The following is a 20,419-nucleotide window of genomic DNA, read 5'->3' as shown; positions in this document are numbered from 1 at the left end:
TAAAGTCAGAGTTTGAAATAAATGGTTGTCTGCGAAAACATGAAGTGATATTTATACTACATTGATCAATAACTTGGTATAATTAGTACAGGTAAGGAAATCTACAATGTTGTTTGAAGATAACGTTAATATCATATGGTTATTGTAGTCTTAGTTATGTCATATGTTATAAAGTAAAACAATCAAATTATTATATAAAATAACATTCAGAAGCATATTTGCTGTATGTTACATGTATATTCATTTAAAGGCTAACCTGAAATCGTTTTATTAATTAATTAATTAATTAATTAATAATAAACATGAAAAAAATTACTCGATTCTGATTGGCTAAGAGCAGTGCAGTTCAGCTGTAACATCAGTACAAAAAGTGTAACACCAGTGCAAATAACACATCAATATAGGTGGTTTTCACTGCCACGCCGCGAAAAAATAAATCCAAAACTATTGAGTCAAATAAGTCAAGAATATTACAGGTTGTAGAAAACTTCTATATAAACTACTTGTCCAAGAGTCAGGTCTGTACGTTATTCCGTACTGGAGTTATCAGTCAAAATGTTTCACGCAACATGGCGGCCGGAAATCAATGAAAACATCTGGCATTAAATTCTGCTACAAAAAGCAGTCAAATCACCCTCATGAACAGAAAACAATCACAAACGTACACACTTCTCACGAAACCTCAACTATCCAGATTGTTAAAAATCGCAGGACAAATTCGGGTGGTTGGGAGAATTCTTGAAAGTTATGCAAACCCTCGACTGTGTCTCGGGTTTGCATAACTGTCTCGAATTCTCCCATCCCCCCTCGTGTTTAGATGAGGCTATGTAAACACGGAAAAAGTTCTCTATTGCTTAAATGTAAAATCTTTACTATCACATGCACCACATGGTCTTATATATTAAAAATAGTTCACTCTAATAAGAAGTACTGTACTCACCTAATGTTATTTTATAGTCTTCGCTCATTTTCTGTATATTTGAGGATGCTGAGAACTTGTTGATTATGTTTATTTCAAAGACTGGCACGTGATCTGAGCCAAGGTCCACTTGCCACCAACTTGGGTTATCTTCCAGTGTATGTGAACAGTGTCCAGGATTGCCATCCACTGCATTTCCTGATATACTGTTATTATATGTTGAAGACTGAGCTGTAGGCCTTCCAAGAGCAATATTTTCTGTAAACAAGAGAACATTAACTTTTAAGTCTTACATAAAATATATCCCTCATATCCTAACGATGACACTGTGCTCAGGGGCATACCCAAATGATCTGTAGAGAATGTTTGAAAGCCCTGCAGTCCCCTTACCTAAGATTGGCTTTAGCAAAATGTCACCTTTAACTTTTGTGATATGGAATATAATAATAATAAATAATAATAATAATAATAATAATAATAATAATAATAATAAATAATAATAATAATAATAATAATCATAATCATATTAATAATGATAATTTATATAGCGCTATTTAGCTAATCTTTCATAGCGCTTAAATAAATAAACATAATGCGTTTTGTTCAATGCGTTTCACAAACAAATGAGCATTTCTTTGATACTATTATTGTAACAGCAACCGACAAAGAGTGGTAGTATTGTCATCAATCAAAGTCTCAAAGCTGGACAGTGCCGGAAACTGTTACTAAGCCCATTAAGCTGAAGTCGTTGAATTAGTTATTTTATTAAGCTGTAGTCTAGAAGAACAAGTAACAATTACCTGGTTTTTGCCTTACTCCAAACACTTCTGTTCTCATACACATACCACCATTGTGATTTTCAGGCAGAAATCGCAAATACCTTGCTAAAACACCTTCATTAAGAATGTGCTTTACCTCTGAGTTTCTGTCACCATTTCCACTAAGAGTCTGAAAATATTACAAGAAAAAGAAATAAAAATAATAATAATAATAATAATAATAATAATAATAATAATAATAATAAAAATAATAACAATGATAATAATAATAATAATAATAATAATAATAATAAAAAAAGATAATTATAATAATAATTGAAATGAACATCATAATCACAATAACAACAACGGTTTTTAGTACACACTGTTTTGCATGGGCTTAATGTTTAAAAAGAATCTTGAAATATTTATAATAACAATGATAACAGCAAATATGGTATTACAATAAAAAAACAAAAATTTGCAATGAAATGTTAGGAGAAAGACATACTACATGTGGCTAGAACATAGTAAAAGTTTGACTGGCTACAAATACTTTTATGTATATTCTGTATTACGAAATTATCTTGAGTTTTTACATCAAGTCATGTAAACAGAAGGCAGCGTTGACAATAAGCAATTATTGGATGAGGTTGAGCATGATATCGTGAATTATCAAAACCGAGGTCTGTGTTATCTGCCGAAGCCGAAGGCTGAGGCGGATAACACAGACATGAGGTTTTGATAATTCACGATATCATGTGAAAACCGAATTCAATAATTGTTTTATTATACGTTTTCAAAAATTTGCCAAACTTCCTTTATCGCCGGCGTAAAACTTCGTCAGAACATTGGCCAAAGCGGTTTTATCTTGTGGTTCCTCCAGGTTCTTCTCCTTCAGATAATCATTCAGAATTTTTACACTTGTTTTTGTTGTTCTGTTGGTGTTTTTAGAATTTATATTCTTGATCAAAACGTTCAATTCCTCTTCGGAAACGGAGGCGAATCGCTCCGCCATATTTTTAAAAGTTTGACAGCACTACACGGACGAGGGGCTTGGAAACTAGACTTTGAACTCGACATGATAACCCAATATCTGCTGCAGATATTGGGTTATCATGTCATTCACTGCTACTGTATATTGACTGAATGCGCTCGACCAATCACGTGTTTCAAAGTAATTCTAATGTATAATAATAATTATTATAAAGCACACACACAAGCCATAACCATGCTTACACATGCTGTTGTTTAAAATAAGTACTAGTTATGCAACGCTTTCGAGTGGTATACTATGGAATATCCCACGAGTCACTTATACGAAGAAAATACAAGTGACTCGTGGGATATTCCATAGCATACCACGAGAAACTGTTGTGTAACTATTTTATACCATGCCATAGAAAATACGCTTACTAAATTTCATCGAGAATAATATCGCAGCGCACGATGGGAAGGTTGGGTTGAATACCGTCGAATATACAACGGCTTTCCTGTATTCTGATTGGCTGTATTTTCTATGGCGTGGTATAAATTTCAGATCAAAATGTTTTTAAAGTAGTTTCTTTAAATATGAAAATGACTATTTGAGCTCGAAGTAAGTTTAGCGACTGCATACATATAATACATACATAGCATATTCCCCTATTATGTATTAAAAATGTACATAGATGACCTGTTACCTTAACCTGCCCAATTTCTTTATAATTTGTCCAAGTTAACCCATCTGTGGATGACTGTAGTGTGTATCTTGTCACCCACTTATTAGCTTGGGAATTTCCTTGAGTGGACACAGCACAGATGATATGAAGTGTTTGTAGATCAATCTGTAGATATGGATTAGTGTCACTTGTTGCTGCACACCATGATGATCCTGATGCAAAGTTCAGTCGACCATTCTTGGCTGGTGTGTTGGCATTTTGTACAGAAGAAGCAGTTATATTCCCGTCTGGAATTGATCCACTCTCCATTCCAAGATCTAAATAAACACAGTCCCCTGCAGTGAAACGAGAATACTTTCAATCTATGAATGTATTATGCTCCTTGAATAACTACAGTAGTTAGTCAAGGGGTCGGAAGTCAAATGGAAAGGACCTTTTCGGTTCGGTCTAACCGAAATATTCGGGACCACCTCTGGAGGTGGTAACCTTTGACCGGTCCGACCAAAATTAATCGTTCCATTTTGACAAATTACTTTCGTTCAGTAGCTTCTCGCAGATGCGGGGAACTGGGGAAGGAATGCAAAAACGAAAAGGACCGTTTCACTCGTTTGGTCCGAAAAAACGGTCAGTTCCTGTTGGTCCGACCGGTCGCACTTTGAAAATGAAAAGCACCCAACTAGTTAGTCAAGTATTTTTCAAGAGAAATGCAATGCTGGAATTACACCAAACATTTCTCGGTTTTCGGTTTCCTTTGCTTATTTTTCTCTGCGATTTCGTCTTTTTATTAATTTAACTATCCCGAAGTGCGCACATTGTTCACTCACTGCACTGTATAGGCGGAAATTATAGATATTTGCCTTTGAGTTTCTACCGGAATCGTAGTGTTGTTCATTAATTCTTTGTTATGAATGTAAAAAAAACCATACAATACACAAAACCTACAAAGTTCACAGAACACTTCAAACCAAATAAAGAATATTTTCCTCTCGAAACTGTGTTCCATTTATTGGACTGCAAAACATGGCTATTTGGTGATTGCAAAGATTTCGTGCAGCATTCTCAAGCTTTTAGTTTAATTTTGAGAGGTTAACCTTGTTTGTGAAAATAATATATTAAAAAGATACAAGCAAAACGCTTTAATGAAGAGTGGTAGTATTGAAGTCGTAACGTCGCGATCAACACATAAAAGTGACCCCAGCTTGAGAAAAACAAATAAACGTTCACCTTTTCTACGTTACACCACAATGAACAGTTACAACATTTTTAATGACACTGTCAAACTGATTTATTTTATGCAATCTTCTGGCTCAATATTATGGCCTTGTTTCGCAATATCATTTGCTTGCTTGTCATGCTTCCTTGCTCTGACAAGTGAATTCCACTTAAAATTTTACGCGGAATACCGATATTGCACTAATCAAGAAGCCGGATAAAATATTACATTTAGCTACAATCCCATTTTCTCTGTACATACAAGCTTAGTTCAAATCTCAGAAAAACAAGCACTTTATTCGTGGTTTTTACTTCTAGTGAATGACATTTTTTTCATCACTATTAAGCTTCCTTTGACAATGTACGCAATATGAAACATATTGTCCAAATTCCTTACCTATTAAGTTTTAATTATACATGACTTCTTCAATTACTTTACGTGCAAAAGCTACGTACGTTTAAAGTTCAAAATGCTTCTTTCTCTCCTTTAATAGGATAAAAAAAAACGCAGACTAGCCTAGTCTGCGTTAGTTTTCTTGCAACTTCCCTTTTCATTACCGACCAACATCACCGCAAAGGCGACATAGGCTATATACCTGAGTGAAACATTAATGTTGTAATTATTGGTTGCAATGTTTAAAAATAGAAGTAATTTCTCTTAAAATAGAGTATCAAATTGTTTTGAAGTAGTGAGCAGTAAGAAAATGATTGCACTTGTAATGCTAATATACTAATTAATACTGCAATATCTAACAGTTTGTGCGTAATAGCCAAAACTTAACAAAAGAAAACAATGGAATTGCTGTCTAATAGTATCTAAAAATATATTTACTATTTCACGTGTTTAGTAAAATCACTCTATTCATTTTTCACAAGGAAACGTAATCAAGTGTTACAAAACCGTGTCAAATTTGCATAGCGATTCGATGGCTTGAAAAATTAACAGAAGATTTAATTGTTGAAAGAGAAAAACGTTTTGATATCTCTTTGGATTGTTACATTACACACGAATGGGCTAACTATTAACTACTAAAAAATTATTATTTATATATGGTATTTACGTACAGTATTATTTATATTTTATTTATCTACGAGTCGCAGAAATCTCAGTTCATAGTCTAAGTGGAATTCAAACTGGTTGTAATCGATGTTAACTTGTTTATTAATGCAGTAGATGTAAAACCAAGTTTGGAAGATGTATATTTCTTAAAAACTGAAAAAAAATGGCGAGCACAAAAAGGCCCAAATCACGACAATAGGAAGTTATTGCCATTGAGAACTGAGGAACTTGTTGATGAAAAAACGAACAAATTTCTCAAACAGTCCCTGAGTATCAAAAATGTCGCCGACCAATGCCAGGATAACTTAAGACTATGATGTGAAGAAACTACAAAACTGAAATGGTTTCTTTCATTTAAAAGCATCATCTCCCTTTTGAAGTGCAGTGCTAAAAACTATTAATTGCAAAAAGCGTGTCAAAGAAACAAAGATACAATCCAGTTGTTTATTTCGAAAACTTTAACTTATTGAAAACTACAAATGATACTGAGCTTACCTGAAATCAAGGGAAGGAGTAAAGCGAGGAAAGCCACCCGGAAATACAGCTTGAGATCGAACTCCGACATGTTGCCTGTTTCTTTCCCTGTTTCATCTGATCACTAAACGCGTATCCGTTGTGACTCGACGTTTTCCTAAGAAACGCCTGAGATAGCATGAAATATTGCTTATTGTTTTCCTTTTATGATATTTGCCTTAGTACCACACATTGACGCAATGAAAGTATTTTTTCTGGATATCAAATAATTTTTAGATAATTTTAAAAATAGGAGTATTAATTGCCGACAGCTTAAAATTAGCATTTGGCATTTTGAAAAACGGGTTGCAAACAAGGCGTGGACTCTTACGAGAGGATCGCACAGACTTGGAGTGTGGAACATGTGAAGCCATCATTGACAGATTTTTCTGTATTGCACAGTAAAGGACAGAAGTTTGTGGGGTCGACAATGAAAACGAGTATTGCGAAGAACAATATTTGTCTACCGTTTTAATTGTCAAAATCTTCTCCAGAAATGTTTTTATTTGAAATAAAATGCATGGAGGAGGTGTGGCCTTGTGGCAGGGGGAAGAAAGTCGGCACTTTTCTTTGACGGTATAGCAGTACCTGAAAACGGTGGAAACTTGTGTCAATCAAGAAAGATGTCACCCAAAGTTTTTTTTAGAAAGATTTAAATAGCAATAACTGTATGCGTGTGAAATACGAGTAGTGGCGGTTTTTGCGTTTGATGTTGCACGCTGCTAACTTTGTCAAGCTATTCACTACGCCCTAAGCAACCATTCGATATTGGATACCTACTGCGCACACTCGCTTGCCCGGCACCGCTATGCCGCATTTTTGAGTCTTGTAACAAAGGAATTTTTTCTCCCCGCCTACATGTGGTGGAGGCGCTCGATTGTAATCCCCGTCCTGTCCAATCATACGACCGATGGCGAAAGCCCTACAGAAAATAAAAAAAAATTTGCGGACAAGTTCGCGAAAAGTAATCGGGAAACAAACATGTTATCGACTTTAAAGCGACCCGCGGTAGGCAGTGAAAGTGAAAAAGAAAAGGAAGGGAGTCAAGGTGGAATATTTCACGTCCGTACGTTTAAGGAATCGGTCAACATTAGATCCGCGCCTTGGAAAAGCTGATGTTTGGATCTGGCGCCAAGGCGCAAATGCTTTTCTGCTATTCATAGATTTCCTCACTAGAATGGTAAGGCGTGGTTTGTCGTACCAAAATTGTCATCTTCTCCCGCCATGAGGTTTTCATTTGAACTCGTATCCAGTCTGCGCCGAGCGGTTGACGACAGCACTATTGTAACTTCTCGGGGTCACGAGTTAATGGCGTCGTTTTTGGCCTCGATATTTCGTCTTTTCCATCACTTCCCACCATGAAAGTTTTACGTATGTCCAGTTGGATTGCAGAAAGTGAATTTGGAAGCATTTTCCTTGAGTTGAGTAAGTACCAATGCGAGTAAATGTCATAAAGTCGTGTGAAAATTTTAGTCCTTCACGTTTTGAAGTTCAACTAGCAAAAGTCTCCTACCTTGCCTCGTATTATAATGCTGTAGGGTTTTAAAACGTAAAATCTCTCTAAAACTTTGTAGAATGACAAGAAATGACACTAGGCATTGTTTAATTAACTTTATTCAGCAAATACATTTACCTTAATTAAATTTAATTTTTTGTACCAGACCCAATACATTAACTTGGGGCAAAGCCAACCCTTTTTCGTCAAGCATTTTTATCATAGCTTTTTAAAATTATTGTAAGTTTACTTTAAACTTTTTAGGGGGGGAAGGGGTGGATGCCCCCCCCCCCCCATAAGGTTTTTCTAAAATTTTGAAGAAACGATTTACTATACAATGCTGAAACTTCAGTAGCTGTTCATTCATCCTTTGCGGACATGTTGATATGTTAACCATGTGTCCATGATAATAGACGTTGCCATGGCATCGTCATAAATACAAGCAGGTCTTGCAAAAAATCGTCATTTTTACCATTTTTCTTAATTTTTTCCAGTTTTTTAAAACAGAAGTGCAAGATGTGTTCATTTTTACATTCCGCAAGCATTCTGGCTTGATTTTGCATCAATTTACGTTATTTTCTGACTTTCTAAGAACATGTTGAAATCCAGATGGCGGATCCAAGATGGCGGCTCTAATGACGTCACGTGACGTGATATGACGTCACAGCCAATTAAAATTATGCCATCTTGTAGTGTAAACTAAGGGCTTTCTTCTCTGTTCAAAATAATTTCGCTACGCCTTAATATAACGAAAACTCCGGGGAGGGGTTCCAACCCCCACCCCCCCCCCCTTGTACGATGGTGGGGGTGTGAGTTTGCTCGTACGTCCCAGGGTTAATTGTTATTTTAGCTTTTTACCCTTTTGATTTATTTTTGAATCGTGTCATTCGCATTTTAACATTTTATGAAATTTGCGCATTATAAATGTTATATTATTATCATTATCTTTATTATTACTATTTTTTTCGACTACTACTACCACTGCTACTACTTTTAGTGACTAGATGGCAAAAAGAAATAGCATTTTGGAGGTTTACATAATCTTTGGGTTCACATAATCGTTCATTATTTCCTCGTAAGTTTCTTCATTATCGTTTCCATCGTTTCCTTTGTTCAATCCCAAATTGTAATATCCAGGATTCTTGTTTGTGTCATGTACACTCTTGAAATCAGGAGGCGAAAACGACTGCCCTTGCGAGGGCCTGGGACGGAGTTCCATATATGAATCCGGTACTGACACGTGCTGATCACGTGGCAAGTCAGGTTTACCAATGTCATCCGTGATGGTCTTGTCTTCAGTCGTTGTTCTGTTGTTGGACACAGCTCGTCTAAGCCGCCATATCAACACGCCAATTACAACAAGCAACACGAAAACAACGCAGGAAAAAGCGATGAAATTAGCATTAAAAATGCTGTTTACGTCTGTCAAAAAGGAATAACAGATAGAATGTTAAAAGCCTCAAAGCAATCTTCTTCTTTCGTCATAGTTGCTCGATGAGCTAACAAATTACCATAAAACAATCAATATGTCTCTACTGATAGAAAGCAAATAGACTCGCATCTCCAATTCTAAGGACATCAAAATACACGATCGTCACTACATTTCTATTGTAATGCTAATGTCAATTATTCATTACGTTCATTGACAACAAGGTGTCAGCCGCGTTCACTTGACGACCCGTCTGAACAGTTGAATGCATTGTACGTATACTTGAGTCATTCACGCCCTACTAAAACAAAAACTACAACAAGGTCTTTGTTGAAGTTTATGTCCAACGGAATGTCCAAAGAATGGATTATATTATGCATCGGATAAGTCACTATCAAGTGGATAGTGCATGGTTCGTTTCATGGCCCTTTGTCATAGCCGGTCGTCCTTTTGATTATTGAAAACCAGTTTCGATTTAGCAGCTATATGCAAATAATGTTATCTATTGACAATACTCACTGTTATCTCCTTTTCTCATATCTGCAGTTGTTAAACGCTTATGGCCTTCTGACAACGTAATTCTGTAAGTTGTCGAACCAAACCTGTTTAAAGCATGGCACACATACACTCCATAATCTTTTGAACTTTTTGGCGTGAGAACAAGGCTGTTGTTAATGATTTGGATGTGATCACCTACTGGAACCTGACCATCCTTTGTCCAAGAGTAATTAAATGGAGAATCACTGGTTGCATGGCATGAGAGAGAACAAAGAGCTTGCCTTTCACATGTCACTGAAGGTGGGGAAATGTCTTCAATTATGATAGGTGGCTCTGCAGGAAGAGAGAACAATCAAACCCACTTAAATGTGTGTGAATGTTTCTACTTTTATTAAATACATTAATTTTTACCAACTGATCCCCCCAAGAAAGTTACAATATGTAAACTGTTCCTTGTTAGTCTGTTTAACCCTTTGACACCCAAATTTTCCCCAAAAAACGCTTTTTTAGCCGCTAAACTGAAATTTGGGAAGAAGTACTTTTTACACTTCAGCAACATTTTAATAAAGATTCTGTGTAAAAACGTACAATATTTTACCTTGGTGCATGCGCATAAGCCAATTTTTTTTTTTTTTTTTTTTTGCTGAACCGTTCCAAATTTTTTTTTGCCCCATTTGCTTCTTTCTTTTTCTGCCTTCTTATTCTCCTTACTTTCTACTCTTCATATCCTTTCTTTTGGCTAAAAAGGTTTTGACATTATCAGTGGAAAACACTGAAAAGGGGACCTTGACCAATTACAGGTGTACTGGCCTGTTTAAGCAACGATTTTGCACCAAAAATGGATTGTGCTTTTCTTTGGTTAGCTCTGTCACAATGCAACCGATATTCAAAATGAACAGTCCTGTAGAAAGGTCGATCCAAGCTCTGTCAGATTCTTATCACGAAATTCCACTGACGTGCTTATTGATCACGTCACAAGTGAATCAATGACTACACCTCCAAATAACGCCTGAATGCGCGTTTAGGATTGAAAGGGTTAAATAATTATCAACAAAAACACAGCGTCTCCAAGCAGTATTGAAATGCCTTCACGTAAGAAAATTGTTGATACTACTTTTAACTTCAGTTAAAACACCAGATTAACTTATAAGCAAGAGTGCTTAGCTTGAAAAGAACAATGTTTCTAGGGTGGAAAGCCCTTGGGTTGACTCTACTTAGATTTTTAACATTCAAATAAATCTCAGTACTTATCAAGTTGAACTACAGCAGTGCAGCAGTGCCACTTACCAGCAACTATCAATGTTGTTGATGTACGGTTTTCCCCAAACTTGTTTGATGCTTTGCATTCATAAACGCCACTGTCAAGAGGTCGAACATCTTGAATGACAAGAATGTGTCCGTTATTCCTATACTGAGCTCGCGGTATGTTAGTGTCTCCATCTTTAATCCATGTGACAGAGGGCTCTGGATCTCCACTGACCTCACATGTTAGAATTGCTAGTTCACCAAGGGCAAAAATAGTTTTTTCTGGCAGGTTTCTGATGACAGGCTTACATCTACCTTAGAGAGATAAAATAAAATAAAAATTAATCATTAGAGAAAAATCATAGGAGCAAGGACGAAACCAACACAAACTCAACCCGGATATGCCAATTAGTCCGGGAATCGAACCTGGGCTATAATGGTGGAACGCTCGCGCCACTGTGACATCACTAGAGAGTTGAGGAGTGCGACAGCATCTAAAAATGCTCGGTGATAAATAACGTCCAAAATCTACATGGAGAAGAACTGCAGAAGCAGAACTTCAGGTTCTAAATCTTACCTGGGGGCAAGCTTCGCGGCTTGCAAAGGACCGACAGGAATGGAGGTGACTTGTTGATGCCAAAAAAATTATGCGCCACTGGGCGTTTAAAGGATTGATGATGACAATAAATAATTATCACGGAGTTGATTTGTTTAACAATGACACGAGCGTGGGACAAGGAAAATATCTGAGTCCCTGACAGGAATGGCCTCCTTAATACCGGTTAGGTTCTCTTATCAGCTGAGCTACGAGAAATTTGTGGTGAGCTGGGCCATTTACTAGGTTGATATGTGAAACGCGTCCAATAATTCAACGAGTGCGCGTTGAATATGTGATGGTAGATAGCAAACGAAGTGCGTTGCACCGAGTTGGCTATAAGTATCTGATATCCAACAAGTGCAAGTGGAATAATTGTTTTATTAAAAACGCCCAAATAATTTCAATATTTGAGCTCTCCAGCTGTTTTTTTTTTTTTGACATGTATTGGCCACCATATCTGTGGTGAATGGTGTATGAGCTCTTATACCACTGCCTGTTAACCAATCAAAACTCAGGATTTGCAGTTTACCAATGCTCCTTTTTAATAATAGGGTATACTACCTGCGGTTCTGGCCTATGAATACGCTAACAATTTGAGAACGATTTTGATTATGATTTTTGAGACGTTTTGTCTTGAAATACGATCATATTACGACCATTTTTTTTTGCTAAAGTATGTAAAGCTGAGAGCTTCAGTTATTGAAGCTTAGGCTTAATTGTGAAGTTCTGTAAATAAGAAATGCAATAAATTGTTGATTTACTATAGGTTGCTTGAAAACGTTTTAAACAGTTATCTTTAAAACCTTACCAAATGTCGTAACTGACTGAACATAGCTTTTTGGACCATTTCCCACGTACGTAAAAGCTAACACTTGGAATTCATATCCTGTGCATTTACGCAATTCAGTGACATCTCTTGTAAAAGTGGAATTATTTTCAATGGTTAAAATAGTTAGTGAATCTGCAGCAGAGCCCTTTCTTTCGTACAAAAGTTTAAACCCTGTAATTACTCCATGTCTGGAGCCTGTTGGTGGTAACTGCCAGGTCGCTCTAACACTTGTGGAAGACAGTGGAGTCACGGCAAAGCTACCAGGGGCTTGGCTTGGAGCTATAAAAAAGTGAACAAGCAAGTTAACACCTCTGTCCAATGTAAGGTATGTTTGAAAGATATATACCTACATGTAGTTTTACATTTTGTTTGTCACAGGACACTTTTACGACTGATTTACCACGCACACAATAGCATATGTGAACGATAACAGTGAAAGAAAGCAAGATACCTGCGTGCTTTAGAATTCCGAACACTTCGACTCTAAGAGCTTTGTGAGTTGAGTAATTTGTTGGCTGAAACCGGATAAACCGTGCTCTTGCAATTTCTTTAAGATTGTGTTTAACTACGTCTTTTTTTCCAGTATTACCACTGAAAACCTGCAATATAAGTTAACACAGTTGAACATCCCGTTAGCAAAAAAAAGTGGCCTTTCAGAAAAGGTGTCCATTAAGGGAAGATGGGGCCATAGCTAATTGCCTGCATACAGGAGGTGTCTGCCTATAGTAGGTATCCATTAAAGGAGGTTAAACTGTAGTTCATAAATATTTTTTTTGTCAATGTTAATCAAATGGTACAATTCAAAGACAGATTCAAGGGGGTGGGGGGAGTTTGTTTTTTAAGAAACAACAAGTCGCAGTCAAAGTAAAAGTCACAGTTACAGCTGAGCCATGCAGAGTCTGCATAACTGTTAGTCACTGCAACCGCGATTCCCACATCCACAGTCAGTCTTAGAAATACCCAGTCATGTCAAGACACTCAGGTTCCCTGTAGTACCATTGTCATCATAATTGAACTTGCAGTGTCTACTAGACTTTATTAAAAACTAGCAATGGTATATTGCAATTCCTGCGTTTTGATTGGTTAACTGGCAATGGTATATGAGCTCATATACAATTCATCACAAATTTAGTAGCCGATACGCGTCAACGAAATTTTGCAATTTTTTGGGCGTTTATAATAAAACAATTATTCCACTCCCCCTTGTTGGATATGAGATCGTTAAAGCCAACTCGGCGCTACGCGTCTCGTTGCCTATCTACCATCTCATATCCAACTTGCGCTCGTAGAATACTTAACTTTTGGCCAAAGCCCTAAGTGGGCATAGGGCCGGGGCGCTCGTAGAATAATAATTGTTAAATATACCACTCTCAGCAGCTACATGCATCCTTGAACACTTTGGCTTGGGTACTCATAGTTATGAGAAAGACATGGCATTGTGTTAATGTATTTTCAACTAACCTTATCAGCACTGTTTTCTTGGTAGGTGACCCAGTCAACATTGTTAAGTGATAAAAGTAACTTGTACTTTGTTGTCCAGTGATCAGCAGTTGACTTCCCTTGAGTAGCTACAGCACAAATAAAGAACTCGTATTCGAGGTTGATTTGAAGATAGTCATTAGGATTGGTGTCATTGCTGGGTGACCAAGCACCAACTTTATTCAGCCGACCTTTAGAAGCAGCGTTACTGCCACTTGTTGATGAGGCTGAGAAGCTGCTGTCTGGAAATGCATCCCTGCTGGTCACACCAAGAGCCTGAATTTGGCATGCTGAAATAAAATCAAAAATAAACACTCTTCTATCACAGCATCAATGGTCCAGCCTAATACTACAGCACATGTAAGTGAACCAGGAAAAAATAAATTGAATTATATATTATTTATAAATTCTAGTTCGATCAGGAACAGTGGATAAAGAGCAAACTTATTATTTATTATTGTCATTACTCATTTCAACAAGAATATCCAGGGCTTGAAACTGCCGGGATCTATTGAAAATCCAAACACACTACCGGCCTCCCAAATTCACAAGCAAGATTATGGTGAGTGTGACATTCTCAAATTATGCAACAATTGGCCGTTCCGATAATCCGACACCACCAAATTAAAGATCATGGTGAGATTGGTCATTTGATTAAGTTTGATGCTTTCAGAATGAACAGAAACGAAGTTATGGACCTTGAAGCGTGGATAAAATTCCATACAAACGTCTCTAATTGTGAGCCAGCGTCCCCCAAAAACCATATAAACTCTTAAATTTTTTATCCGTTTTGTGACAGCTGTAAAATCCTGCCAAAGATCCATTATTTGGAAGAAACTAAGATTAAAATCACTATGTTTGCCCATTATTTTTGAAGAGTATCCCAAAAATGCATTAAAAAATAAAGAGTTTATAAGGTTTTCGGGACGCTGTCTCATAATAAGAGACGTTTGTATGGATTTTTAACCATGTTTCAAGGCCCATAACTTCGTCTCTGTTCATCCTAAAACCATCAAACGTAGTCAAATGAACAATCTCACCGGGTTCTTTCATGTGGTGGTGTCAGATTATCGATTGGTTTAAATTATGACCTGATGATAACTAGTCTGGATGATCTACCACTGAGCTACAGGGACTTGAGTTACTAAATGCAGGTTAATAACAAACATCTTGCATACTGCTAGGGTTTGAATATTGATGGGTGGCATATGCACAGTGATGGAGACGTGATGGTCTGTTTTTTTTAAGTTTGTATAGTGAATAGAGATGACAATGACGATTTTTCAGTCAGTGTCACAGCATACTCAGAAGAAGGATTCTGAAAATGTCCTTCTACCAAGGAACGAACCTGTATGGCTTTCCTGCATGTACCTGCAATTAGCTTCACAATCATATCCATGATGTGATTAATTTTCATCTTCGCATCACGTACAGTGTACATACAGTCTTTACATGTATTTCATGGAAAAAATATCATTATTATCATACCTCGTTTTTCAGAATATACTTCAACTTCACAGACCGTCAATGCAACATTTAGTAAACTTCTGATTGTCACATATCTTCCATACAAAGGGGGACGGCAGAAGAAAGATAAACCTTTTCCTGCAGGAACTCCATAAGTCCCACCACACTTAGGGTTGGTCACACCCCCACCACTGTTTGTTGAACCTACAAGAAAGGCAGAATACAAAGCAAGTTATTAAAAGTGAATAAACTCATGCATTATTATTTAATTATAAACGATAAAAAAGTTATACGACGTTTTGACGACTTCATTATCGAATTTGAAGTCGTCTACATGTTAAAATTACTCTCAAGAAGAACGGAATGACATTTGTAATAAGGTCTATATGAGTGGTGATATCAGAAATAATGCTTATAAATTAACCTACCCACTCTGATCTCAAAGTTACCCAATCTGTATGACCAAGGTCCATCTCCTCTGTTGACTATGTACAATTCAGAAACAGGCTCCACTTGTCCCAGGTCGACTCTCCACCAGGGTTTTGTTTCATGTGTTGTGTGTGTACAGCTGGATCCTCCCAGATAGTTTGTTATACTGATACCATCCACTGCTCGGCTACTTACACCATCATGAACTGTGGTAATCTGAGCTGTTTGCTTGCCATATGCCAGATTTTCTTCAAGGAAACATCATGACATTAAAACCAAAACAATAGGCCTTATCACGGTTTTCGACGCCATCTTCCCATACATTTGTCTATATTTTTCCCGCATGGTTGACGCGGTTTGCGGGAAAAAATTATAGACAAATGTATTGAAAATTTTAAACGTAACTGAACGCTTGGTAGCCCAGCAACAACCTTCAAACTTGGCAAATAAAAACTTTTGTCAGGATCTTAACTTTACAATTCGTAAGTTCAATTCGAATTCAATTTTTGTAGAAGATATTTACCGTCGGATTCCCGTACAAACACTGTAATTTTTACCCGCTTTGCCTACTCGTCAAGATGGCGTCGAAAACCGTGATAAGGCCTATTAAATTATACTTCTTTGAGTTCTTTGTTTAAAAGATATTCAGAATGCACATTCACATCACTCTTGAGGAAAAAAGTATTATTTTAAAGTGTCCCAGTGGGGTAAAGTGGGTAATGCTTTACTTTTTAAAGCTTATGTTCCTTGATAATGTTGACACACGATCAATTGCTTAAAGTCGTTTACACCATAGTGGCTTTATTAAGTTCTTCGTTCTTCTTAATGGAGATGTTGGCTTGCTAACGTCATTGTTGATGTTGATGTAGCACGATTAATTAGTTCCCATGGTTTTATAACAACTTTTTTTACAACTTCATACCGTTCTTTGGGTGCACACGAAAGACAATAGCACCAATTACTCTTAAGTGGGTCATGATAATTGAGAACTATTAAGTATGTGTTGAGATGTACCTCGTGAGTAAATTTCCACCTCACATAACTGGAGAAAGTTTTTCTTTGTGGTGATAATACCAACATATCTACCAGTCTTCAGAGGATTATTGAAACATACAGCTGATAATTTAAACTGATTAAAACTGTAGAGTCCCACACACTGAGGGTTGCTTGTCACAGTTGAGGAGTTACCTGCCAATATTATAAAACGTAAATTCTGTCATAAATGAGACATACAGTTAGCATAGGACAATGTTGGGAAGATTAACAACATTTTTCCTTCCCTCTGATAAAGCAGGGACCGCGGAGCCGTGAGGGCTGGGAGGGCTTAGCCCCGCCCCCCACCCCAATATTCCCGAAAAAATAAAGGCTCACCAAGAGAAGAGTCTTTAAAGCCCCCACCACATTGATCACTAACTTGGTTTAATTAGTACAGGGAAGGAAATCTACAATGTTGTTTGAAGATAACGTTAATATCATATGGTTATTGTAGTCTTAGTTATGTCATATGTTATAAAGTAAAACAATCAAATTATTATATAAAATAACATTCAGAAGCATATTTGCTGTAGGTTACATGTATATTCATTTTAAGGCTAACCTGAAATCGTTTTAATTAATTAATTAATTAATTAATAATAAACATGAAAAAATTACTCGATTCTGATTGGCTAAGAGCAGTGCAGTTCAGCTGTAACATCAGTACAAAAAGTGTAACACCAGTGCAAATAACACATCAATATAGGTGGTTTTCACTGCCACGCCGCGAAAAACTATTGAGTCAAAAAAGTCAAGAATATAACAGGTTGTAGAAAACTTCTATATAAACTACTTGTCCAAGTCTCAGGTCTGTACGTTATTCCGTACTGGAGTTATCAGTCAAAATGTTTCACGTAACATGGCGGCCGGAAATCAATGAAAACATCTGGCATTAAATTCTGCTACAAAAAGCAGTCAAATCACCCTCATGAACAGAAAACAATCACAAACGTACACACTTCTCACAAAACCTCAACTATCCAGATTGTTAAAAATCGCAGGACAAATTCGGGTGGTTGGGAGAATTCTCGAAAGTTATGCAAACCCTCGACTGTGTCTCGGGTTTGCATAACTGTCTCGAATTCTCCCACCCCCCCCCCCCCCCCTCGTGTTTAGATGAGGCTATGTAAACACGGAAAAAGTTCTCTATTGCTTAAATGTAAAATCTTTACTATCACATGCACCACATGGTCTTATATATTAAAAATAGTTCACTCTAATAAGAAGTACTGTACTCACCTAATGTTATTTTATAGTCTTCGCTCATTTTCTGTATATTTGAGGATGCTGAGAACTTGTTGATTATGTTTATTTCAAAGACTGGCACGTGATCTGAGCCAAGGTCCACTTGCCACCAACTGGGGTTATCTTCCAGTGTATGTGAACAGTGTCCAGGATTGCCATCCACTGCATTTCCTGATATACTGTTATTATATGTTGAAGACTGAGCTGTAGGCCTTCCAAGAGCGAGATTTTCTGCAAACAAGACAACATTAACTTTTTAGTCTTACATAAAATATATCCCTCATATCCTAACGATGACACTGTGCTCAGGGGCATACCCAAATGATCTGTAGAGAATGTTTGAAAGCCCTGCAGTCCCCTTACCTCAGATTGGCTTTAGCAAAATGTCACCTTTAACTTTTGTGATATGGAAAATAATAATAATAAATAATAATAATAATAATAATAATAATAATAATAATCATAATCATATTAATAATGATAATTTATATAGCGCTATTTAGCTAATCTTTCATAGCGCTTAAATAAATAAACATAATGCGTTTTGTTCAATGCGTTTCACAAACAAATGAGCATTTCTTTGATACTATTATTGTAACAGCAACCGACAAAGAGTGGTAGTACTGTCATCAATCAAAGTCTAAAAGCTGGACAGTGCCGGAAACTGTTACTAAGCCCTTTAAGCTGCAGTCGTTGAATTAGTTATTTTATTAAGCTGTAGTCTAGAAGAACAAGTAACAATTACCTGGTTTTTGCCTTACTCCAAACACTTCTGTTCTCATACACATACCACCATTGTGATTTTCAGGCAGAAATCGCAAATACCTTGCTAAAACACCTTCATTAAGAATGTGCTTTACCTCTGAGTTTCTGTCACCATTTCCACTAAGAGTCTGAAATTATAAAGAAAATATTACAAGATAAAGGAATAATAAAAATAATAATAATAATAATAAAAAAAAATAATAACAATGATAATAATAATAATAAAAATAATAATAATAATAGTAATTAGTGAAACTCAGCTGTGTTCTTGGTCCGCGAATCTGTTGTCTCCCACTGTCTTCCCGTGCAGTCCCCCGCTCTGCGGTCGGTCTCGTCACTGTGGTGGACTGCTCTGGTCCTCCTCCCCTCGCGGTCCTCGCGCCTCGCCCTCGCTCTGTCTATGTTAATATAATTATAATAATAATTGAAATGAACATCATAATCACAATAACAACAACGGTTTTTAGTGCACACTGTTTTTCATGGGCTTAATGCTTAAAAAGAATCTTGAAATATTTATAAAGTTTAAACCGTGATAACAATGATAACAGCAAATATGGTATTACAATAAAAAATGAAAATTTGCAATGAAATATTAGGAAAAAGATATACTACATGTGGCTAGAACATATTAAAAGTTCGACTGGCTACAAATACCTTTATGTATATTCTGTATTAAGAAACTCTCTTGAGTTTTTACATCAAGTCATGTAAACAGAAGGCAGCGTTGACAATAATTATTATAAAGCACACACACAAGCCATAACCATGCTTACACATGCTGTTGTTTAAAATAAATTTCAGATCAAAATGTTTTTAAAGTAGTTTATTTAAATATGAAAAAGACTATTTGAGCTCGAAGTAAGCTTGGCGACTGCATACATAAAACACATACATAAAATATCCCCCTATTATGTATTAAAAATGTACATAGATGACCTATTACCTTAACCTGCCCAATTTCTTTATAATTTGTCCAAGTTAATCCATCTGTGGATGACTGTAGTGTGTAGTTTGTCACCCACTTATCAGCTTTAGAATTCCCTTGAGTGGACACAGCACAGATGATATGAAGTGTTTGTAGATCAATCTGTAGATATGGATTAGTGTCACTTGTTGCTGCACACCATGAAGATCCTGATGCAAAGTTCAGTCGACCATTCTTGGCTGGTGTGTTGGCATTTTGTACAGAAGAAGCAGTTATATTCCTGTCTGGAATTGATCCACTCTCCATTCCAAGATCTAAATAAACACAGTCCCCTGCAGTGAAACGAGAATACTTTCAATCTATGAATGTATTATGCACCTTGAATAACTAGTTAGTCAATGGGTGCTTTCTATTAAGCCAAATATTCAGGAAATTCCGGTCGGAAGTCAAATGGAAAGGCCCTTTTCGGTTCGGTCTAACCGAAATATTCGGGACCACCTCTGGAGGTGGTAACCTTTGACCGGTCCGACCAAAATTAATCGTTCCATTTTGACAAATTACTTTCGTTCAGTAGCTTCTCGCAGATGCGGGGAACTGGGGAAGGAATGCAAAAAGGAAAGGACCGTTTCACTCGGTTGGTCCGAAAAAAACGATCAGTTCCGACCGGTCGGTCCGACCGGTCGCACTTTGAAAATGAAAAGCACCCAACTAGTTAGTCAAGTATTGTTCAAGAAAAATGCAATGCTGGAATAACACCAAACATTTCTCGGTTTTCGGTTTTCTTTGCTTATTTTTCTCTGCGATTTCGTCTTTTTATTAATTTAACTATCCCGAAGTGCGCACATTGTTCACTC

General features: G+C 36.7%; 1 protein-coding gene across 1 annotated transcript in view; it reads right to left on the bottom strand.

The window, feature by feature from the left end:
* LOC144638089 (receptor-type tyrosine-protein phosphatase S-like) overlaps positions 1-19,897 on the bottom strand; it is a 118,296-nt gene extending 98,399 nt beyond the window's left edge. Inside the window, exons 1-8 of the mRNA XM_078497217.1 lie at positions 19,584-19,897; positions 18,618-18,765; positions 13,679-13,986; positions 12,669-12,816; positions 12,197-12,496; positions 3,360-3,673; positions 1,720-1,867; positions 941-1,177 (exon numbers count right to left, since the gene is read on the bottom strand). Of these exons, the coding sequence (XP_078353343.1) occupies positions 941-1,177; positions 1,720-1,867; positions 3,360-3,673; positions 12,197-12,496; positions 12,669-12,816; positions 13,679-13,986; positions 18,618-18,765; positions 19,584-19,871 (1,891 nt within the window). The 5' untranslated portion in view covers positions 19,872-19,897. The remainder of the gene's footprint in view (positions 1-940; positions 1,178-1,719; positions 1,868-3,359; positions 3,674-12,196; positions 12,497-12,668; positions 12,817-13,678; positions 13,987-18,617; positions 18,766-19,583) is intronic.
* Between the last annotated feature and the right edge of the window lie 522 nt (positions 19,898-20,419).

This window comes from Oculina patagonica, chromosome 14 (assembly GCF_052425735.1).
Source record: "Oculina patagonica isolate OP01 chromosome 14, crgOcupat, whole genome shotgun sequence".
Classification (NCBI taxonomy): Eukaryota; Metazoa; Cnidaria; class Anthozoa; order Scleractinia; family Oculinidae; genus Oculina; species Oculina patagonica.
Note: the sequence above shows the minus strand (reverse complement) of the source record. Positions and strands in the feature narration are given on the sequence as shown.